We start from the raw sequence: 24,990 nt of genomic DNA on the forward strand, positions 1-24,990 counted from the left end.
CTTCCCTTTGTTGATTGCCCCGTCTATTTCTGTCTGTTCCTCTGTTGGTTCCCCCATGTCAGCATTGGGGTCGTTATTTTTCCCCTGTCCAGACGCTGTTCCTGTTCTGTTTCATGTCCGTTATTCATTAAATGTTCTCCCTGTACCTGCTTCTTGTCTACCAGCATCGCTCCTTACACTCAGGGATGTGAATTAATTTGATGAGCTTCATCATTATGGGGTATTGTATGTAGATGGGTGAGACAAAATATATGAATTCAGGCTATAACACAACAAAATGTGGAATAAGTCAAGGGGTATGAATACTTTCTGAAGGCATGGTAGCAACCCACACAGGCAAAAATTCATAACATAAATGAGACATAAGGAAATTAATATACAGAGAGTATAGTTATTCAAAAAGAATATGCTGACATTTGCAGGGTGCAATTTGAATTAGCCATAGCAAAATCCCTCCAAAGTGTTCAGCTTGAGAGGATAACTATAGTGATTATGAATTAGAAGCACAACTTACTAGCAGCACTCATAGTGTAAAATAAATGACAGTCAGTAGTTAGTGAGTTCTGAATCCCTGAGGTAGTTCATAAGAGCAAAGTACTTGGTCAAAGGATACTTATAGCTGCACGTTTTTGTCTATGGTTTAAGAATAAGTACCTTTTTAGTTGTACTTTATGGTGCTGGGGATATATTGAATGTATCCTACCAAAGGAAATGCTCTCATTCAGATATTATCTCCAAAATGTGATGTAATGTAGTGTAATATAGTGTAATATTCACTAAAAGCCTGCTCAGTAGTAGACCCCACTCTTGCCACCAGTGGGGCATGGGTTGTGTCCCAAATGGCATCCTACTCTCTATATAGGGCACTACTTTTAAACCAGAGTCCTATGGGCCCTGGGCAAAAGTAGTGTGCTGCATAGGGAATAGGGTGCCATTTGGAACACGAACCTAGGCTGGTATTCTGTACTGGGGAGCCAGCTAATTGGCTAATAGGATATTCTGAACTGTGCTTATGGTTTGATTGTGGCTCCCTGGTGTAAAACGTTATCATTGGTTCTTCAATTGTTGATTTTGTCCCTTTAGTAGCTCTTGTGGGATCTGTTGGTCCTGACGGTCTGGAGTTGAATGTGCAATTAATAGCAACAGTGGAATAATGGAATTATTTCTTTCTTTCTTTTTCTTTCTTTCTTTCTTTCTTTCTTTCTTTCTTTCTTTCTTTCTTTCTTTCTCTCTATTTTGTCTTTCTGTGCAGATCGAACGTGTTATCTTCTGTGTCTTCCTGGAGGCGGACTACAGGATCTACAAGGAAAAAATCCTTCAAGTCTTCCAAGGTGCGTCTGATTCTGTTTCCATTATGCCATGGAATGTAGTGTCCCTGTCCTTCCTGAGTTTACCTGGGGCTATAAAGCAGCATAATGTAGTGTCCCTGTTCTTCCTGAGTTTACCTGGGGCTATAAAGCAGCATAATGTAGTGTCCCTGTCCTTCCTGAGTTTACCTGGGGCTATAAAGCAGCATAATGTAGTGTCCCTGTCCTTCCTGAGTTTACCTGGGGCTATAAAGCAGCATAATGTAGTGTCCCTGTCCTTCCTGAGTTTACCTGGGGCTATAAAGCAACATATTGTAGTGTCCCTGTCCTTCCTGAGTTTACCTGGGGCTATAAAGCAGCATAATGTAGTGTCCCTGTCCTTCCTGAGTTTACCTGGGGCTATAAAGCAGCATAATGTAGTGTCCCTGTCCTTCCTGAGTTTTTCTGGGGCTATAAAGCAGCATAATGTAGTGTCCCTGTCCTTCCTGAGTTTACCTGGGGCTATAAAGCAGCATAATATAGTGTCCCTGTCTTTTCTTGAGTTTACCTGGGGCTATAAAGCAACATAATGTAGTGTCCCTGTCCTTCCTGAGTTTACCTGGGGCTATAAAGCAACATAATGTCTAAATTTAGTGTCATCAGATACTTTACAACGAGACAAGGCCTTTGGATTAGTTGTGCAGTGTTTATCTTTGAGGGGCAACTCTAGAGAACAATCCTGTTGGACCATTCAGCTCGCCAGCCAGCCAGCCAGTTCTTTGCTGAAAGGGGCATGTCTCTCTCAGGGAGTTCCAGGAAGCATCCACAACAAAGCAAAGCTGTCTCGCCGAGTCTCACAGAGACGATAGATAAGTAAATGCACGTTATTTTCTGCTCCAAGTCTCTCCTGCCACCCAACCCTCCACACACAAGAACACACACACCCCTCCCATCTCTGAGCCCTGAAGCCTTGAGCAACCAGTCACCATCTCTGATGGCTAGGGGACCATGGAGGATTAGAGCTAAAGGGCTATAGGGGCGGCTGAAGGGTAGACAAGCCTGCTTCACCGTGCTAGCAATATCTCCCATGTGGCACCTATTCCCTCCCCATCTTGAAAATAAATCCCAGGCTCTCCTGTATCTCTCTCTCTATCGTTCAGAATCTCGCTCAGAATCTCTCTCTGTGTCTCTGTTTGACTCTCTTTCAACTCCTCGTCACCTATAAGGAATACAGAGTTTCAGGCCTTCATCTTCCTTCGACTCTCACATGGAGACTGTTTTGTTCCCCTCCACCCTTTCTCTCTCTCTCTCTCTCTCTCTCTCTCTCTCTCTCTCTCTCTCTCTCTCTCTCTCTCCTTCCCAAATAGTCCTGTCATCCACCTACTCTCTCCCTCCCTCTCTCTTTCTTTTCCTCCCTCTTCCCTCATGTTTCCTTTCTTCCTCCCTCTTTACTTTCCTCATTCTCTCCTCCTCCCCTCTCCTTCTCTCCTTTTCTCCCTCCATCCCCTTCCCTCTCTAACTCTTAGCTGGAAGATTCCCTTCACCCTACAGTGTGTGTAATGATATTTCCTGTCCCCATGCACCGATGGAACGCCTTTTCATATTAATGTTGTGAGATGGATTTCTAGAGCTGTTGTTTCTGCTGTTATCACTCCCAATGTGCCAGCAATAAGTATAATAAGTACATCTCCATCATCCAAATGCCATGTAGGTAGGGAAACATTTGACCACCTTCCTAGTGTAGAGGAAAGCCTTGGAAAAGTTGTTCATTATTAGTTAGCACTCCCAAAGTGACATTGATGAGTACATCTCCATCACTATAATGGAGTTTTAGCAATACCATCTCTAAAGAAAACACCATAACTTGTCATAAATGCAGCAATAGAGATAAGTCATGGCTGGCGCTTTACATTATGGCATGTGGGGCCATCTGTGGTATGTCTGTAGATTATAGAGTATGTTAGCTGTCAGTCAAACTGCGCAAAAGTGAAACCAAAACTAACCTCGACAGTTACATTTAGGCATTAATTTTGAGATTTTGGTCAAATTCAGGCATTAGGATTTAGTTTACTTCAGAGTGGTTAAGGTTAGGGTTAAGGTTTGGGTTAGGGTTCAAACAAAAACACAAAGCAGGTGCCTAGCACTGGAATTGAACTCACAATCTCATGAGCCATACTGTAGCTTGCTGTTCAAGCCCATCCTGTGATCCTCAACCCCATCCACAATGCCCATGCCTAGCTCATCGATCCTATTAAATCTGGGATGGGCAACTTTGATGGGGGTGGGGGACACCAAAAATCCCCCATCCCCCCATTTTGCCATGGGGTGTAGAGAACATGTTGCCGTTTTTAAGCTAGTTTGCTGCAATTCTACACATTTTGTCATAGGATGGAGAGAAATGTTTTCAGTTTGTAATATGATTTCTGAGTGAGACTGACTAACAGAATCAATGGGGTCCTCTCGGGCTCTAATTCAACCATGATTACTAAGTTAAGATAGCTGGCCGCAAGACTAACTTACCAATCAACAAAAAAAAAATGCTGACATGGGCTGATTGAGAAGCTATCATAAAAATAGTTGATAAACAGCCACATTTTGAAATTGCACCTTGTGTATTCTACTATTCTACCTAGCAACCAACCGTAAGTTGAGTCACTGACTGAGTTCCGACATTTAATTGTTTTTTATTATTTATTTTTGGGGGGGGAATAGGCACTTGTGTTGCCCCTAGTGGATGGTTGGAAATTGGAATGGACATAAAATGCCAAGTCACGCCATAATTTCACCATTTCAAGTACGCCTAAATAGACAATAATCCATTTGAGTTTGGGTGAGGGAAAGGAGGAAAGAAAAGCACTGTGCTATTGTTTTAATGTACAGGAAAGCAGCAGAAGTGAATACTAAGAGAAGATATCTAAGAGAAGGTAACCAACTCCTCCTGAAACTACTGCTCATTGACATGCACAGACTTAACAACTTCTTAGGGATCGATATGACAACAGCCAGTGAGAGCGCAAAATTAAAGTGCAGCGCGCCAAATTAAAAACAACAGAAATCCCATAATTAAAATTCCTCAAACATAGAAGTATTTCACACCATTTTAAAGATACACTTCTTGTTAATCCCACCACAGAGAGGAGTCACAAAAATCAGAAATAGAGATAGCATTAATCACTAACCTCTGATGATCTTCATCAGATGACACTCATAGGACTTCATGTTACACAATACATGTATGTTTTGTTTGATAAAGTTCATATTTATATCAAATAATCTCAGTATACATTGGCGCGTTATGTTCAGTAGTTCCAAAAACATCCGGTGATTTTGCAGGGAGCCACATCACTTTACAGAAATTCTAACAGTAAATGTTGATGAAAATACAAGTGTTATGCATGGAACTTTAGATACACTTCTACTTAATGCAACCGCTGTGTCAGATTTCAAAAAAGCTTTACGGAAAAAGCAAACCAAAGCAATAATCTGAGTACGGAGCTCAGAGACCAAACAAGCCAAAAAGATATCCGCCATATTGTGCAGTCAACAGAAGTCAGAAATAACATTATAAATATTCACTTACCTTTGATGATCTTCATCAGAATGCACTCCCAGGAATCCCAGTTCTACAATAAATTTTTGCTTTATTCGATAATGTCCATAATTTATGTCCAAATAGCTACTTTTGTTAGCACGTTTTGTAAACAAATCCAAACTCACAAGGTGCATTCACTAGGAGCAAAAGAAATGTCAAAAAGTTCCATTACAGTCCTTTAGAAACATGTCAAACGATGTATAGAATCAATCTTTAGGATGTTTTTAACATAAATCTTCAAGAATTCCTTTGTCTGTATAAAAGCAATGGAACGCGAGCTAACTCTCACATGAACGAGCGTTACGAGCTTGTGGCACTCTGCCAGACCACTGACTCAAAGAGCCCTTATGAGCCCCTCCTTTACAGTAGAAGCCTCAAACAAGTTTCTAAAGACTGTTGACATCTAGTGGAAGCCATAGGAAGTGCAACATTACCAATATCCCACTGTATCTTCAATAGGGAATGAGTTGAAAAACGACCAACCTCAGATTTCCCACTTCCTGGTTGGATTTTTTCTCAGGTTTTTGCCTGCCATATGAGTTCTGTTATACACACAGACATCGTTCAAACAGTTTTAGAAACTTCAGAGTGTTTTCTATCCAATACTAATAATATGCATATATTAGCAACTGGGCCTGAGTAGCAGGCAGTTTACTCTGGGCACCTCTGGGCTTGTTATTCATCAAAGCTACTCAATACTGCCCCCAGCCATAACAAGTTAAAAACTGATTGACAGACAACACTGTGCTATTGTACTATTGTAGCACAGAAAAGCACAAGGAAAGCTGTTATGTCTAGGTTGAGGTAATGGAAGATAACTCTTCCTGAAGCTACTTTTTATTGACATGAAGTGACTTCTTAATGAGGTCTTGAGAGGTTCAAATAATGGAGAGAAATTCAATTGGAGACCTTTAGAGAAGGGCATGGCTGGAACAAGCAGAAGTGCCACACAGTGGTGTGCTTTACCTCATCACACACACACACACACACACACACACACACACACACACACACACACACACACACACACACACACACACACACACACACACACACACACACACACACACACACACACACACATACACACACACGCACACACACATACACACAGGAGCTTTCCCTCATCACACAGTCTGGGCTTTGATGTGACCTATGAGCTCACAGGTTAAGGGTTGGCATTTCACTTCCTCCTGGGACACACTCCCTAAGTACCTTCCCCCCTCAGACCTCTTCCCACTGTCTCCCTCCCCTTCTGTCTGCTAAAGGCATCTGATCTCTGACACCTGTTCAAAGCTTTCGCTGGATATCCAACACAGGAGAACCAAGAGTTGTCCCTTTCTTTAACCTACTGTAACTAAAAGAGAACCGAGAGCCCAGTCCTTTCCATTTTCACAACCTTTTTAAAGGTCCCGAACATGAAATTAGGTGATGTTTGGATGAAACCAGATCCAATTAGGATTTTAATTTGGTTAAGTGAGCTACCTCTGGAACAGCTGTGGGGTCCCTGATGAGAGAGTTGAGAACCACTGACTGAGTTAGTCAACCGTTCTCTTTTGAGAAAAGGTCAAACATGAGTCTTTCACAAGACACTGTCCATAGTCATATGTAACATGTAATGACATAACACAACAGATCAGCTGGAATAACACTCTCACATGGCTACACAAAAAGTTGTTTTTGTAAAATGTTCAGAATCAGAATTTTTTATTTATTATGGGTGTTGTTTTAGTCAATCAAAGGGGTATTTTACATGGAAATCAGAATGACTGTTCGGGATCTATATCTTACTGTTGAGTGTTGAGTCGGTGACAGTAGTGCGAAGTGGACTCAGTGCGTTTCTTCCTTCCAGAGGGAGCAGGCAGTCCAGACCACATGACTAGGGACAGGAACTATGACTTACTTTGCTCTCCGGAGCAGGGCGGCGTTGAAAGGAGTGATAACAGGGGTGGCATTAAGTGTTGAGGAGGATCAGCTGAAATGGAAGATTCCTGGTGTCTGTGATGCCTGGCATTCGGTCCGACGCAGACCCGGTGCCTGTTGAGTTTTGATGCAGAGTTTTTGCCCAACAAGGTCAAGTTAGGATGTGTCAGTTATCCCGTGAGAGCTTTTGTTCTGGAAATACTACGGTGTTGCAGCTGTGTCTAGGATGGAGATTCCTAGATGTGAGAAGTGTGCAGGACGCCATGAAAGGAGGGAATGTGTAGTATTGGTGGAAAAAGTGTGGGGGTGCCCATGAGGCTGGAGATCAGAGGTGTCCAGTTAGAGGTTGCTAGGGTCAGAGTTGTACAGAAAGTGTTGTATGCTGAAGCAGTGAAGAGAGTGGTAGAGGAAGATGAGGTCGTAAGGGGATTCCTGTAAGTAGGCTGAGGTCAATAGAGAGTGATAGGAATAACATGTGCTTCAGTGAGGGGTGTTTCTTAGCAATTAAAGCCATGGTTGTCAACTGTACTGCAGAAAATAGAGGTTGTTGTGGCAGCTGCAGAGAAGTACTTGGGATTGCAAGGTTTTACTGGAGAAGATTTGCAGGGGGTGTTGAGTGGTAGTGTTCTGTCCTCCCAGACCGTTGGCCTGGAGTAGAATTAGATGGGGTTCAATAGTGGAATGGGGTGATGTTTTTAGTGAGGGCTAATAGTTGGCAGGGCAATTTTACTTTTACTTTTTCACAATTTTGTATTTACCGGAATTTAATGTAGGTAGGCCGTGACTGGCCTCACACTCCAGTACAGTAGGTGGCGGTGCATGCACCTACAAGTTGGAGGCCAACCAAATACCAAAGAAGAAGAAGATTAACTGTGTTTGGCCATTATATTTTTGCCATAACTTTCTGACTGAAGTAACTGCCATAACTTTCTGACTGAGAAACAAAGCTTAGTTGTCATGGTTATGACATATGCAATGGTTAATCTCACAGTGTGAAGAACACTTGTCTTTTGCTTGAGCAGAATCGGAGCGGGAATCTGAGAGAACCAGAATTAGCTCGGCAGGTGTCCTTGATAGTGCCTGGGAGTAGATGTGTCGAAATAACCAGAGAATCCTAGCTCAACTCAGTCTGTGCTCAAACTCTGTCGTAACACCTCATCATCACGGTTGGAGATAGACAGGCAGAGTGTGTGTGTGTTTATGTCAGTCAGGCAGTTGCGTGGATCAGCGGGAAGAGACAGAGGAACACAGACAGACTACATGACACGTTGTGACTAAATCACACGGTGCTGTAAAGGCTTGTTCTATCACACAGTGTCATCTTCTTGCCTAGAACAGCCCGCTTTCTCTCCTCCTCTCTCGTTCTCTCTCACTCACTGTCGCTAGAACATTCTCTCTCACTCACTGGAGCTAGAACATTCTCTCTCACTCACTGTAGCTAGAACATTCTCTCTCACTCACTGTAGCTAGAACATTCTCTCGCCCCCTCATTCTATCTGTCTCTTTCTTCCTCACTCATTCTCCTCTCTAACCAACAGCATCTCTCTCTCTCTCGCTCTCTCTTTCTCTCTCTCTCTCTCTCTCTCTCTCTCTCTACACACACACCTTACCCCCCACTACCAACATCTGACCAACGTCATCACCTCTACTTCAGCGTGTCTAGACAGGAGAATAGCTTTTTTTCTTTCTCTCCTCCTCTCTTTTCTCATTGTGATGTATTGTGTTGCATGTTTGTGTCCTCGGTGGCATTAGTTTTACCTGTCAAGTAACAATGAATGCAGAAGGACCAGTAAACAGGGTATTTGCATACGGGAGATTGTTTCATTACAGTGTGCCTCCCAACAAGCTGTTGATATGAGAAACATTGGTGCCAAGATGAGACCTCGCCATGCTTTACTGCTATAGGGACGGGGGAGAAGTATGTGGTGCATCTTAAACACTAGAACAGGTTACACAGATACACACGTCCTCTGGATCTACTTGCTTGCAACGGCAGCATTGTGGGTTCGTTTCACAGGACCACTCATACGTAAAATGTATGCACGCATGACTGACTGTAAGTCACTTTGGATAAAAGTGTTGCTAAATTACATACACAGTAGATGGACACTAAAACTACATTGAACAATGTCTCCAAAAATCTAGACTCCAGAGGATATATGCTATATTTGTACTCTAATTAGAAAATCAGTAATTGGAAAATTAAAATCATTGATGAGTAAAATCATTCACTTGATTAATACATAGTCACCTTAATTGATATCATTAATCATTTGGCATTATATTAGCATGTGTGTGCGCACACACACACATTATTAGCCTTGACAGTCATACACTCTTAGAAAAACGTTTTTTTCTGCTGTCCTCACAGTAGAACACTTTTTTGTTCCAAGTAGAACCATTTTTGGTTCCAGGCAGAACTATTTTGGGTTCCAATATAGAACCCTCCGGGGTTCTACATGGAACCCAATAGGGTTCTACCTGGAACCAAAAGGGTTCTATCCGGATCCAAAAAAAAGGTTATTCAAAGGGTTCTCCTGTGGGGACAGCCAAAGAGATATTTTAGATTGTAGATAGAAAAAAGGTGCTAAGTGTGTATTGTCCAAAGTATTATTAGTAACCATATTAGCGTTTCAATTGAATTAATATTTTATTTGGTATGATTGAGGTCATGGATTGGCATTCATATTGTCCTATTATTTATGTGTGAAAATGGAGCACGCTTTGGCACATAGTCCTTTTATAGTGTTTGTGACTGTTCTCCACGCTTTGGCACATAGTTCTTTTATAGTGTTTGTGACTGTTGTCCACGCTTTGGCACATTGTCCTTTTATAGTGTCTGTGACTGTTCTCCACGCTTTGGCACATTGTCCTTTTATAGTGTTTGTGACTGTTGTCCACGATTTGGCACATAGTCCTTTTATAGTGTTTGTGACTGTTGTCCACGCTTTGGCACATTGTCCTTTTATAGTGTCTGTGACTGTTCTCCACGCTTTGGCACATAGTCCTTTTATAGTGTCTGTGACTGTTCTCCACGCTTTGGCACATAGTCCTTTTATAGTGTTTGTGACTGTTGTCCACGCTTTGGCACATTGTCCTTTTATAGTGTCTATGACTGTTCTCCACGCTTTGGCACATAGTCCTTTTATAGTGTTTGTGACTGTTCTCCACGCTTTGGCACATAGTCCTTTTATAGTGTCTGTGACTGTTCTCCACGCTTTGGCTCATTGTCCTTTTATAGTGTTTGTGACTGTTCTCCACGCTTTGGCACATTGTCCTTTTATAGTGTCTGTGACTGTTCTCCACGCTTTGGCACATTGTCCTTTTATAGTGACTCTGACTGTTCTCCACGCTTTGGCACATTGTCCTTTTATAGTGTTTGTGACTGTTGTCCACGATTTGGCACATAGTCCTTTTATAGTGTTTGTGACTGTTGTCCACGCTTTGGCACATTGTCCTTTTATAGTGTCTGTGACTGTTCTCCACGCTTTGGCACATAGTCCTTTTATAGTGTCTGTGACTGTTCTCCACGCTTTGGCTCATTGTCCTTTTATAGTGTTTGTGACTGTTGTCCACGCTTTGGCACATTGTCCTTTTATAGTGTCTGTGACTGTTCTCCACGCTTTGGCACATAGTCCTTTTATAGTGTTTGTGACTGTTCTCCACGCTTTGGCACATAGTCCTTTTATAGTGTCTGTGACTGTTCTCCACGCTTTGGCTCATTGTCCTTTTATAGTGTTTGTGACTGTTCTCCACGCTTTGGCACATTGTCCTTTTATAGTGTCTGTGACTGTTCTCCACGCTTTGGCACATTGTCCTTTTATAGTGACTCTGACTGTTCTCCACGCTTTGGCACATTGTCCTTTTATAGTGTTTGTGACTGTTGTCCACGATTTGGCACATTGTCCTTTTATAGTGTCTGTGACTGTTCTCCACGCTTTGGCACATAGTCCTTTTATAGTGTTTGTGACTGTTCTCCACGCTTTGGCACATAGTCCTTTTATAGTGTCTGTGACTGTTCTCCACGCTTTGGCTCATTGTCCTTTTATAGTGTTTGTGACTGTTCTCCACGCTTTGGCACATTGTCCTTTTATAGTGTCTGTGACTGTTCTCCACGCTTTGGCACATTGTCCTTTTATAGTGACTCTGACTGTTCTCCACGCTTTGGCACATTGTCCTTTTATAGTGTTTGTGACTGTTGTCCACGATTTGGCACATAGTCCTTTTATAGTGTTTGTGACTGTTGTCCACGCTTTGGCACATTGTCCTTTTATAGTGTCTGTGACTGTTCTCCACGCTTTGGCACATAGTCCTTTTATAGTGTCTGTGACTGTTCTCCACGCTTTGGCTCATTGTCCTTTTATAGTGTTTGTGACTGTTCTCCGCGCTTTGGCACATTGTCCTTTTATAGTGTCTGTGACTGTTCTCCACGCTTTGGCACATAGTCCTTTTATAGTGTTTGTGACTGTTCTCCACGCTTTGGCACATAGTCCTTTTATAGTGTCTGTGACTGTTCTCCACGCTTTGGCTCATTGTCCTTTTATAGTGTTTGTGACTGTTCTCCACGCTTTGGCACATTGTCCTTTTATAGTGTCTGTGACTGTTCTCCACGCTTTGGCACATTGTCCTTTTATAGTGACTCTGACTGTTCTCCACGCTTTGGCACATTGTCCTTTTATAGTGTTTGTGACTGTTGTCCACGCTTTGGCACATAGTCCTTTTATAGTGTTTGTGACTGTTGTCCACGCTTTGGCACATTGTCCTTTTATAGTGTCTGTGACTGTTCTCCACGCTTTGGCACATAGTCCTTTTATAGTGTCTGTGACTGTTCTCCACGCTTTGGCACATAGTCCTTTTATAGTGTTTGTGACTGTTGTCCACGCTTTGGCACATAGTCCTTTTATAGTGTTTGTGACTGTTCTCCACGCTTTGGCACATTGTCCTTTTATAGTGTTTGTGACTGTTGTCCACGCTTTGGCACATTGTCCTTTTATAGTGTTTGTGACTGTTCTCCACGCTTTGGCACATAGTCCTTTTATAGTGTTTGTGACTGTTCTCCACGCTTTGGCACATTGTCCTTTTATAGTGTTTGTGACTGTTCTCCACGCTTTGGCACATTGTCCTTTTATAGTGTTTGTGACTGTTCTCCACGCTTTGGCTCATTGTCATTTTATAGTGTCTGTGACTGTTCTCCACGCTTTGGCACATTGTCCTTTTATAGTGTTTGTGACTGTTCTCCACGCTTTGGCACATTGTCCTTTTATAGTGTTTGTGACTGTTCTCCACGCTTTGGCACATTGTCCTTTTATAGTGTTTGTGACTGTTCTCCACGCTTTGGCTCATTGTCATTTTATAGTGTCTGTGACTGTTCTCCACGCTTTGGCACATTGTCCTTTTATAGTGTCTGTGACTGTTCTCCACGCTTTGGCACATTGTCCTTTTATAGTGTTTGTGACTGTTCTCCACGCTTTGGCACATTGTCCTTTTATAGTGTTTGTGACTGTTCTCCACGCTTTGGCACATAGTCCTTTTATAGTGTCTGTGACTGTTCTCCACGCTTTGGCACATTGTCCTTTTATAGTGTCTGTGACTGTTCTCCACGCTTTGGCACATTGTCCTTTTATAGTGTTTGTGACTGTTCTCCACGCTTTGGCTCATTGTCATTTTATAGTGTCTGTGACTGTTCTCCACGCTTTGGCACATTGTCCTTTTATAGTGTCTGTGACTGTTCTCCACGCTTTGGCACATTGTCCTTTTATAGTGTTTGTGACTGTTCTCCACGCTTTGGCACATTGTCCTTTTATAGTGTTTGTGACTGTTCTCCACGCTTTGGCACATTGTCCTTTTATAGTGTTTGTGACTGTTCTCCACGCTTTGGCACATAGTCCTTTTATAGTGTTTGTGACTGTTCTCCACGCTTTGGCTCATTGTCCTTTTATAGTGTTTGTGACTGTTCTCCACGCTTTGGCACATAGTCAATTTATAGTGTTTGTGACTGTTCTCCACGCTTTGGCACATAGTCCTTTTATAGTGTTTGTGACTGTTCTCCACGCTTTGGCTCATTGTCCTTTTATAGTGTTTGTGACTGTTCTCCGCGCTTTGGCTCATTGTCCTTTTATAGTGTTTGTGACTGTTCTCCACGCTTTGGCACATTGTCCTTTTATAGTGTTTGTGACTGTTCTCCGCGCTTTGGCTCATTGTCCTTTTATAGTGTTTGTGACTGTTCTCCACGCTTTGGCACATAGTCCTTTTATAGTGTTTGTGACTGTTCTCCGCGCTTTGGCTCATTGTCCTTTTATAGTGTTTGTGACTGTTCTCCGCGCTTTGGCTCATTGTCCTTTTATAGTGTTTGTGACTGTTCTCCACGCTTTGGCACATAGTCCTTTTATAGTGTTTGTGACTGTTCTCCACGCTTTGGCACATTGTCCTTTTATAGTGTTTGTGACTGTTCTCCACGCTTTGGCACATAGTCCTTTTATAGTGTTTGTGACTGTTCTCCACGCTTTGGCACATTGTCTTTTTATAGTGTTTGTGACTGTTCTCCACGCTTTGGCACATTGTCCTTTTATAGTGTTTGTGACTGTTCTCCACGCTTTGGCTCATTGTCCTTTTATAGTGTTTGTGACTGTTCTCCACGCTTTGGCACATAGTCCTTTTATAGTGTTTGTGACTGTTCTCCACGCTTTGGCACATAGTCCTTTTATAGTGTTTGTGACTGTTCTCCACGCTTTGGCGCATTGTCTTTTTATAGTGTTTGTGACTGTTCTCCACGCTTTGGCACATAGTCCTTTTATAGTGTTTGTGACTGTTCTCCACGCTTTGGCACACATCTCTAGTGATGAGCAATCCCATATCCGGGAGCGTAATCATAGCCTCAAGCACATTACCATAACGCAACGTTTCCTATTCATGAAAATCGCAAATGAAATGAAATAAATATATTCAAACACAAGCTTAGCCTTTTGTTAACAACACTGTCATCTCAGATTTTCAAAATATGCGTTACAGCCAACGCTAGACAAGCATTTGTGTAAGTTTAGCATGGCATAATGCTATGCTAGGCTGTGCTGGCAGCAGGCAACATTTTCACAAAAATAAGAAAAGCAACCAAATTAAATCATTTACCTTTGAAGAACTTCAGATGCTTTCACTCAGGAGACTCCCAGTTAGATAGCAAATGTTCCTTTTTTCCAAAAATAATATTTTTGTAGGAGAAAAACGTCACGTTTGTTCATCCTGCTTGGCTGAGAAAACGACAGAAAAATACTTCAACTATAATGCATTAGCATAACGCAACATTTTCTATTCATGAAAATCGCAAATGAAATGAAATAAATATGTTGAAACACAAGCTTAGCTTTTTGTTAACACCACTGTCATCTCAAATTTTCAAAATATGCTGTTCAACCAAAGCTACACAAGCATTTGTGTAAGAGTATTGATAGCCTAGCATAGCATTAAGCCTAGCATTCAGCAGGCATTCAGCAGGCAACATTTTCACAAAAACAAGAAAGGCATTCAAATAAAATAATTTACCTTTGAAGAACTTCGGATGATTTCAATGACGAGACTCTCAGTTAGATAGCAAATGTTCATTTTTTCCAAAAAGATTATTTGTGATGGCGAAATAGCTCTGTTTTATTCATCACGTTTGGCTAAGAAAAAGACCGGAAAATGCAGTCACTACAACGCCAAACTTTTTTCCAAATTAGCTCCATAGTACTTTAAAATGATATGGGTGAATGATCAAATGCTGCGGGTGCTGTGTCTCTCTGTCTCTTACTCTCTCTCACGCATGCACACACACACACACACACACACACACACACACACACACACACACACACACACACACACACACACACACACACACACACACACACACACACACACACACACACACACACACACACACACACACACACACATCAGAGCATTGGGTCAGTAACCGAAAGGTTGCTGGTCCGAGTAACCGAGCCGACTAGGTGAAGATATCCCCTCTCTCTCTTTGCCCCTCCCTCGCTCTTTCTCCCCCCTCTCTCTCACACTGTTTCCCTTACTTTCCAATTGCTACTTTATTTACATGGCACTTTACTTGTAATGACATGGTTCGTCTTTACACTACATGAGACATGAGAACCCCTACTGGTTCTAATAGGAAGCTTCTCTCTGCCAGTGTTTGTGGGCACCAAAGACTGTAATTTGTGGGAAACGCAGCAAACTGTGTTTATTGTGATGAGACTGCCTGGGTTTCTTTATGTGGTGGAAAGGGACGGGGGGGAGGAGGGGGGATGCGGGAAGCAGGACCACCGAGAGGGAGTGCAAATTGAGCCTGTGTGGTGTCTGTGTGTGTGGAAGTCGGGAGGGGTGTGTGTGTGTGTGTGTGTGTGTGCGTGTGTGTGTGTGCGTGCGTGCGTGTGTGTGTGTGCGTGTGTGTGTGTGTGCGTGCATGTGTTTCATCAGACTATGAATGACTGTGTCATCGTGTGTTACTGATCACAGTGCCAGTGCCGGGATGCTGGCTCAGGCCTTTTGGCTGCTTCCCAGATGGCACCCCATTCCCTTATAGTGCACTACTTTTGACCAGCGACCATACCACCTGTTGGGCTCTGGTCAAAAGTAGTGCACTATATAGGGAATAGGGTGCCATCTGGGATGCTCCCATCTCTCTTAGTTATATTTGGCAGTGGGTAGTAACTGTGTTGTAGCTACCATATACTGAGTGCCACACATTATGTTTAGATCAAGAAGCAAATGTTGTCACTATCGTCTGAAATGTCACAGGAGACAGGATACAATAATTATATTCATACCTGGAATGTGCCTTCTGCCTTTGATGGTTTCCCAGTCCCAGATGGTTGTTGCTGAGCAACCTGTACAATTTGTGAGTGACATTAAAAAGGGGCAATCTGCAGTTGCTACATCCCTATTTGGACTTAAAAATAAAGTATATGTATTGATTCTTGAAGAATATAACTTATAAATGCCTCATTAGCTCAGTTTAACTTTTGTACCCCATCAGAACCCAAATATATGTTTGTTTTACTCCAATTTTGATATAATGGAATGCCAGTCCTTGCTCGTGATTACGTTTCCTCACCCCTATCCCTCAGCTTTTTACCGAAACAGTGGTGAATGCTTTGATATTATTTTGACTGCAGATTGCACCTTTAACTGGTACGATGGGAGGTGAACCCATCCCTCAGTGCTAACTATACCTAGATGGTTTATTGGCATGAGCAGTCTATTCTAGCACCTCAAATTCGCCCTTCCTAAACTTCACATCCCCAGTCCTCTATCCCCTCCACCTTTCTCCCTCCTTCCTCCCCATCAACCCCCTCCTCCCATACCCCTTACAAGGCCACATGGCTGAAATGATCTGTGAAGGAGAGTGGATGCCACCTGTCTGACAGGCCTGTGGTAGTTCACTTACCTAAGCTATTACAGTAGCTTAGGTAAGGGCCTTGAGAACACCCTCCTCTTACCATCTCTTCCACCCGTCCTTCCTTACTACCCCCTTTTCCCTTCCTATGGCCTCCATCCACCACCATCTTCTCCTGGGTTCAACCCACGTAGCTGCCACTGCCTGCAATTCTATAATGCCACCATTACAGTAGCTTTAGGTGAGGGCCTTGAGCCTCCTATACCTCCTCCCTCTGGTAATAGTAAATGTTGTGGTGCTTCTGTCAAATGTGTCATCTACTGATTGAGAGAGTCTGTCTATGTCCCGGGGCGGCAGGGTAGCCTAGTGTTTAGAGCGTTGGACTAGTAACCGGAAGGTTGCAACCCCCGAGCTGACAAGGTACAAATCTGTCGTTCTGCCCCTGAACAGGCAGTTAACCCGCTGTTCCTAGGCCGTCAATGAAAATAAGAATTTGTTCTTAACTGACTTGCCTAGTTAAATAAAGGTAAAAAAATAAAAATAGCAGCATGCCTGCTCCACTTCCTCATTGATCTACCTGCCATTAGGAACCACTACTCACTGGGAGTCTGGGCTGCATATCCACTTATGCTGCACAGAAGTTAACACACTTGAATAATGCAACACGGCATGTCGAGATGTTGAAACGGCTAATCACTATTCCTGAAACAGTACAGGCTAGAACATTACAATGCAATACCGGTAGCTTCTAGCTTTGTAGGCCAAGTTTCCTTGCTAGCTCACAGCTGAAGCCAACATCAGTTCACAACCCTAGTACCTTATTTGTGATAATATGCAAACCATAATGCAAAATATTGCTGATTGTCACCAAAAACTTTATTCATTTGATTATTCTCACCCACATCGCATCTCTCCCAGACAAGATCATCTTTGCTTCAGCCTTGAAAGGACTTTGTGTGTGAATGAGGTCATGGGTCTCAAAGAAACAGCGCACACTTTTATAAAAGAAGAATTGCTTCTTCTATGCAAATGTTGTTGATCAGTACAATAAAATAAGTCCCAAATGAAAGGTAAAAATTGTTTTTCATCTGTAGCCTCATGAAATCACAGAAAACAAGCTCAATAACTCAATGCATGCACACACTCCTATTGAATATGCATTCACCTGCATTGTGAATAGGGCTAGGCTACTGTTACGTCCTGACCTTAGTTCCTTTTATATGTCTCTATTTTAGTTTGGTCAGGGCGTGAGTTGGGGTGGGCATTCTATGTTTTGCTTTCTATTTCTATGTGTTTGGCCTGGTATGGTTCCAAATCAGAGGCAGCTGGCTATTGTTGTCTCTGATTGAGAACCATACTTAGGCAGCCTGTTTTCCCACTATGATTTGTGGGTAGTTGTTTTCTGTCTTTGTATTTGTTACCAGACGGAACTGTTTCGGTTGTTCTTTTGTTTACTTTGTATTGTAGTGTTCAGTTCAGTCCTTCTGTAGCTCAGTTGGTAGAGCATGGCGCTTGTAACGCCAGGGTAGTGGGTTCGATCCCCGGGACCACCCATACGTAGAATGTATGCACACATGACTGTAAGTCGCTTTGGATAAAAGCGTCTGCTAAATGGCATATATTATATTATTATTATAAATAAAATGACGAACACTTACCACACTGCATATTGGTCCGATCCTTCCTACTCCTCCTCAGAAGAGGAGGAAAACCGTTACAGCTACATCTTGATTTACCCAGTTTATCAATAGAGACTTTCCATTCAAATTAATGATTACCATTATGTTGTTATGTAGTTAGATTGGAAAAAAAAAACATGATATTGAACTCAAAAGATCTGTCTGTATCAAGTGCCATTCTGTGACTAATTCGAATTCATATTATCGTTCTGGTATCGTTTTGGTATCAAGTATTGTGATGGTATCGAGTATCGTGATACTGAACCTGGTTTCGGTTTTGAAGTAAAAATTATTGTATTGTGACAACACTAATACATACCATACGAAATGAAACATATCATACAAAATGGTGGGAGACAGATTTACTTTTACTAGTTTACATCTAGTTCAGGTTGCCCCATCCATGGCCCTCTCGTCCCACATGTCTGCCACAGCCAGGCCTGTGGTACTAATAGCTCAAACTCCATGATTGCTGTAGTTTTAGGTAAGGCCTTGAGACAGTTCACTTTTCCACTGACTAGATCCACGAAATGGGGGAGCCCTGAGGAAAACAGGAGAGGAAGAGAATTTGGGATGCAGAGAGAGAGAGAGAGAGAGAGAGAGAGAGAGAGAGAGAGGGGTCCACTCATCAACCAAGAATTCACAAAATGGGACAAACGCAATTGAGACTGTGTATGCATAATTCTGCAAAAATATCCTTCATGTATAAAGCAAAACCCCAAATAATGCATGCAGAGCAGAATTAGGACTACTCCCGCTAATTATCCAAATCCAGAAAAGAACTGTTAAATTCTACAACCACCTTAAAGTAAGTGATACCCACACATTCCACCACAAAGCCCTAACCTGCTGAGAGACCTAGAGAAGAGTCCCCTCAGCCAGCTGGTTCTGGGGTTATGTTCCCAATCACAAACAGACCCCACAGAGCCCCAGGACAGCAACACAATTAGACCCAACCAAATTATGAGAAAACTAAAAGAAGAAAACAAAAATCAAGCAAAACACAGAAAAGCTAGAATGCTATCTGGCCTTGAGTACAGAGTTGTAGAATACTTGACCACAGTGACTGATCCAAAATTAATAAAATCCTTGAATATGTACAGACTCAGTGAGCATATCATTGCTATTGAGAGAGGCCGCCGTAGGCAGACCTGGCTCTCAAGAGAATACAAGCTATGTGCACCACGCCCACAAAATGAGGTAGAAACTAAGCTGCACTTCCTAAACTCATGCGAAAAAAAGTTAGAGACACATATTTCCCACAGATCACAAAGAATTTGAAAACAAATCAAACATTGATAAACTCCCATCCCACTGGGCACACACTGGTTGAATCAACATTGTTTCCATATCATTTCAACAAAATGACATTGAACCAACATGGAAAAGATGTTGAATAGATGCCCAGTAGGATATCTGTTAAGCGAAATACCGCAACGTGCAATCACAGCAGCAAGATTGCTCTATCCAATCAAATCAAACAAATTGTAGGAGTGGGATGCCCCCATCCTTCAAAAAAGGAACAGGGGCATCCAGTAGCTCCAGGACTGTAGGCTATCAGAGGGCCACTCACTGTTTTCTGGGTTAGATAAATGTATTGTACTCGTTCATTCAGTGTTATACAAAAGAAAAGCCTGTCGCCTGAACAAGAGGGAGAACACATGCACAATCATGCACTTATACACACACACACACACACACACACACACACACACACACACACACACACACACACACACACACACACACACACACACACACACACACACACACACACACACACACACACACACACACACACACACACACACACACACACACACACACACACAGGGAGCATGATGGCAATGGTTGTAAAGTGTGCTAGTGTGCTTTTGATCCTTGCAAGATCTGTGTGTGTGGGTGCGTAGTCTGCTTGTGTGCGTGAGTGCATTAGTTCAGCCACAGGAGTGGGCATGCATCGCAATGGCTCTGCCTAGGGCTTACTCTACTCTCTACTCCACGTATCACTCTGAAGACACTCCCTACTCCTGTCTAACCCTCCACACTGAACCATCGCATCACGTTTACATTGTGGACAATACCTCATACCGTAGACGGAACAGAGAAATGAAAGGAGCGGCTCTCCTTGAGGTATGGCGACATTGAAAATATGAAGTGCTCACACTGGCTGAAATTCAAGTGTTTTGTGGAAATGTGAGAGACTTCATGTAATCCGTGTCATGGGCTACTAATAGCTTACTACACAACATACACTTACTACACAACATACACTTAGTATTACTTTTGTGTTATAGCTACAGTATACATATCTCCCTGGCATATTACATCATTTATGCAGAAGCATACAATACATTTTTGGAAATGCAAATTTTGTCATCAAACTTTGTCACCAAAGTCTGGCATTCTCTGGATTTATGGGGACAACTGGGAACTCAGAGAAAAACAAGGTTGAATCATGACGTCAGTTATCTTCAGGTCTGAGCTCTAGAAAGAGGCCCGAGTTCCCGACTTGGATGAGTTGAGTTGGATGACCGTTCAAAGTCTGAGATTTCCCAGTTCCGAGTTTCCAGTTGGATTGACAGCATGGCAAATGATCAAGGTGTTGAATGTTTATCCTTTTAAGCTTGGAAAGAGACCCTTAAACGCAGACTTGGACCACACACCCACTCCACTGAATAGCAGGTTAGTGACTGTTTGCGGTTAGCCACTGATTCCTTCCAAACCACTCATTGTTGAATTTGCGATTTTCATGTTGTGTAATGTTTATGTCTAATGGCCGATGAGCACCGATACATTTTATCAAAAAATGTTTCTTCATATGACAAGGATTTGCCAGTAGATTGTCGAAGTGATTCATGATGATGAAGTCAGCCTGCAGGTGCCCGGCCCGCTAGAGCGAGATGAGCCAAGTGAAGCTGGATGGGCACTTCTAATGTAACTCTATGGCAGCACCCAAGGGGCTTGAATTTTCGAGCTCTCCCCATAGATTTTGCAGTGACGTAGTGTCCCCATGAGTGACAGAACACTGAGCCAGTCACGGCGCAACTAGAGAACATTACCAACCCGTACGCTGTGTATTTTCCGCGGGCTGCCCCACCACAACAGAAAGCACTGAGCTAGGCTGAAACACCTGCATTTTGGAGCTGCCTTACTCAAGAAAGCAAAAAAGACACCATGTTTGTATGGAAGTCTATTAACTCAATTATCATTTTTAAACATTGTTTGCAAACTGATATGTGACATGTATTAATGCCAAAATAACATGTAAAACCTGTGAATGTTGCCACTGGATGAGAGAGAGAGAGAGAGAGAGAGAGAGAGAGAGAGAGAGAGAGAGAGAGAGAGAGAGAGAGAGAGAGAGAGAGAGAGAGAGAGAGAGAGAGAGAGAGAGAGAGAGAGAGAGAGAGAGAGAGAGAGAGAGAGAGAGAGAGAGAGAGAGAGAGAGAGAGAGAGAGAGAGAGAGAGAGAGAGAGAGAGAGAGAGAGAGAGAGAGAGAGAGAGAGAGAGAGAGAGAGAGAGAGAGAGAGAGAGAGAGAGAGAGAGAGAGCAAGGAAGAGGGAGAGAAGGAGAGAGGGAAAGAGAGAGGGAAAGAGGGAGAGAGAGGGAGATGGAGAGTAAGAGAGAGAGAGATGGAGAGTAAGAGAGAGGGAAAGAGGGAGAGAGAGGACGTTTATAAATTTATAAATGTCATTGGAAGACTATTTTAGTCCAAAGTGAGCTCTGACGAAGGCCTTGAGGCCGGTACGTAAAGTTTAGTAAAGAGCAGTGATACAAGCAAGAGCAGTATGCGGGTTTCTTCTTTTTTCTCATCTTATTCAATTATTACCATGCACCTGCAACAAAGATAGATCAGATGTGCGACTGCCTTTTGAATATTGAGTCCAATGTGATTAAATTCCTTTCCTACTTCTCAAGGGTTCCATCTGTGTGTAAATGTCCCCATGAGCTTTATTCTCAGGGATCCTCAAGGGTTCTTTGGGAAGGCTGATGGGTCTATGTGGAACCATATTGACTCAAAGAACCCTTTGAGTTCTTCAATGGTTCTTCACAGTTCACAAAAGGGTTCTTTGTTGTTTTAGTTATAATTAAAATGTAGGGGAGGTGGCTTATTCAAATATTTTGGGGTATGGTTTGCTCACAGCTCTTTTTGTGCAACCTTGAGTGACAGTGTCATTCCAATTTTCTAAGGTGTTGTGTTCTGATATCACATGTTATATCTGACTGTGGGCAGTAATGGTGTTTTGTGAAAGACTTGTGTATGGCCTTGTGTCAATTAGGAGCGGTTGATTTTTATCGTTCGGTGGTTATCAACTCTCTCCTCAGGGACTCCCAGCTGTTCCAGAGGAAGCTCACTCGATTCAGTTAACACAATAACAGCTATGGAATTTAAACAATATAACATGGGTGTCAAACAGACTCCATGGAGGACCTCATGTCTGCTGTTTTCTGTTTTCTGTTTTCTCCTTTCAATTAAGAGCTAGACAACCAGGTGAGGGGAGTTCTTTACTAATCAATTACCTTAATTATCAATCAAGTCCAAGGGAGAAACCACACAGCCCTCTGTGGAATGAGTTTGACACATGGGTTCTAAAGGATCTACAAATAACTTTTGAGATTGAGAATGGTTCTATAAAGAACCTTTCTCGATAAATGTTATATAAAGAACCATAAAAAAGGTTCTATATAGCCCCAAAAGGGTTGTGACCATAGCGGAACCATTTTTGTGCTATATATAACTTTTTTATGGTTCTTTATAGAACCTTAGGAAAGGGTTATTTATAGCACCATACAGGTTCCATTTAGAACTTTATGACCATGGTTCTTTATATAAAATGTTTTTTATTTAGCACCAAAAAGAGTTCTGCTATAGTTACCAACCAAATAACCCCTCTCGGGTATTATTTAGAACCATTGTTTTTTGGGTGTGTAAATGCTGCAGTCCTTGGTCATCAGGACTGTAACTACCCAGTGATAGGCCTAACCCAGAATGACACTACTACACTGCAGTATCAGTAGATAGTGGTTTGTGAAATTGCAGGGTGTGATTTTCTCTCTCTTGTTTTCTTCACCAGATAACGATGTGACTACAGAAGAGGACACTGAGGATGGACAGAAGGCAGGAGGTTAGTGCCCATGACGGTTTCAGACTTCTGTTCTTTTCACCTTGTGAGATGTAATTACACATTGAGTGTAGGATATATGTGCACGTGTTGGAGATATGAAACAGTAGTAAAACCTCAAGGAAACACACCCACACTATGGTTGGAAAATACCACTTTTAGCCTTTTGACCTATGTCAGCGCGTTTACATTTATATAGGAATTTTCAGTACTCTGACTAAGGTTAGAATTCTGAAATGTTAGCATAATTAAAGAGTGATTGCTTTTCAAACAGTTTGAGAGCGTTTCAGAGAGAGAGAGAGAGAGAGAGAGAGAGAGAGAGAGAGAGAGAGAGAGAGAGAGAGAGAGAGAGAGAGAGAGAGAGAGAGATCAGGGATAACGCTTCACAAGTAAACCTGTGAAAATCCTAACACATTTATTTGATACATTCAAGGTGCGGGTAGGTAAGGGGTGGGAGATTGTGTCTGTCACAAAATGGAATGTTCGTTCATTGGTGACAGACACAATTCCAGCAGTGACAAAATCAGTGGTAAAAATACCAGGTACACTCTTAGAAAAAAAGGTGCTATCTAGAACCAAAAAAGGGCCCTTTTAGTTATTGGTTCCAGGTAGAACCATTTTGGTTTCATTGAGGGTTCTACGTGGAAACCAAATTGGTTCTATCTGGAACCAAAATGGGTTTCACCTGAAACCGAAAATTATTATCCTATGGGGACAGGCGAAGAACCCTTTTGAAACCCCTTTTTCTAAGAGTGCATTGTTCATTTTCTTATCGATGAAACATTCAAGCACAATACAGTTTTCTCTTCCCCAAACAAAAATCTATTATGAACAGAGTGCGCTAAGTTTTGTATACTTGACCCTTTCTAAACGTTTTTTCAAAATTGTGCAAGGGCGAATTGAGTTATTGCACACACCTACAGTTCACGTCGTAAGCGTTCGCTAATGCAAATATATAGTAAAACATACCAATAGCATCTCACTAGATTGTGCTTGACTCTGCCCACTAGACTTAATTTGATCCCATTGGATACGACGCCAATGATACATCTTTGGTTAGTTATCAGTATCTTTGGCGGAGCTGTGTTGTGTCCAAAACATCAGTAGCACAGTAGCAGTAGCACACAAACACACACTGCCAGGAAGTGCAGAAGGTTTTGCACTGCTTTGCAATCTACTTGACACTATGACTTGAACTTAGAGATAAAGTACCAAGATCCAACTATTGACATTTTGCCTCCGTGTCGTGCGAATCCTTTAAATAAATATGGACCCCCCCCCCCACATACCTGTACCCCTGCACATTGACTTGGTACCGGTACCCCCTGGATATAGCGTCATTATCCATTTTTTATTGTGTTCCTTCAAAAAAAACTACATATTTTTAACTTTAGTTTATTTTGTAAATATTTTTTAAACTCTATTTTCTTAAAATTACATTATTTGTTAAGGGCTTGTAAGTAAGCATTTCACGGTACAGTCTACACCTGTTGTATTCAGCGCATGTGACAAATACATTTTGATAAGATTTGATTTGACAGAATCCAAAATGGGTTTGTGTAAATCCTAAATTGCTGATGTATTGTTTGAAAGGCGTAAACACGAGAGTCTGTCAAATACAGTGCATTTGGAAAGTATTCACATTTTGTTATGTTACAGCCTTATTCTAAAATGTATTAAATCGTTTTTCCCTCATCAATCTACATACAATACCCAATAATGACAAAAAACAGGTTTTTAGAAATATTTGCAAATGTATAAAACAACAACAACTGAAATTTGACATTTACATACTGTAAGTATTCAGACCCTTTACTCAGTACTTTGTTGAAGCACCTTTGGCAGCGATTACAGCCTTGAGTCTTCTTTGGTATGTCGCTACAAGCTTGGCACACCTGTATTTGAGGAGTTTCTCCCATTCTTCTCTGCAGATCCTCTCAAATTCTGTCAGGTTAGATGGGGAGCGTCACTGCACAGCTATTTTCAGGTCTCTCCAGAGATGTTT

The 24,990-nt window shown here is 42.1% G+C and overlaps 1 protein-coding gene across 1 annotated transcript in view; it reads left to right on the forward strand.

The window, feature by feature from the left end:
• Positions 1-24,990, forward strand: part of LOC127913265 (ADP-ribose glycohydrolase MACROD2-like) — a 496,709-nt gene that overhangs the window by 371,007 nt on the left and 100,712 nt on the right. The window contains exons 5-6 of the mRNA XM_052485172.1: positions 1,253-1,331; positions 22,938-22,988. Of these exons, the coding sequence (XP_052341132.1) occupies positions 1,253-1,331; positions 22,938-22,988 (130 nt within the window). The remainder of the gene's footprint in view (positions 1-1,252; positions 1,332-22,937; positions 22,989-24,990) is intronic.

This window comes from Oncorhynchus keta, chromosome 2, assembly GCF_023373465.1.
Source record: "Oncorhynchus keta strain PuntledgeMale-10-30-2019 chromosome 2, Oket_V2, whole genome shotgun sequence".
Lineage (NCBI taxonomy): Eukaryota > Metazoa > Chordata > Actinopteri > Salmoniformes > Salmonidae > Oncorhynchus > Oncorhynchus keta.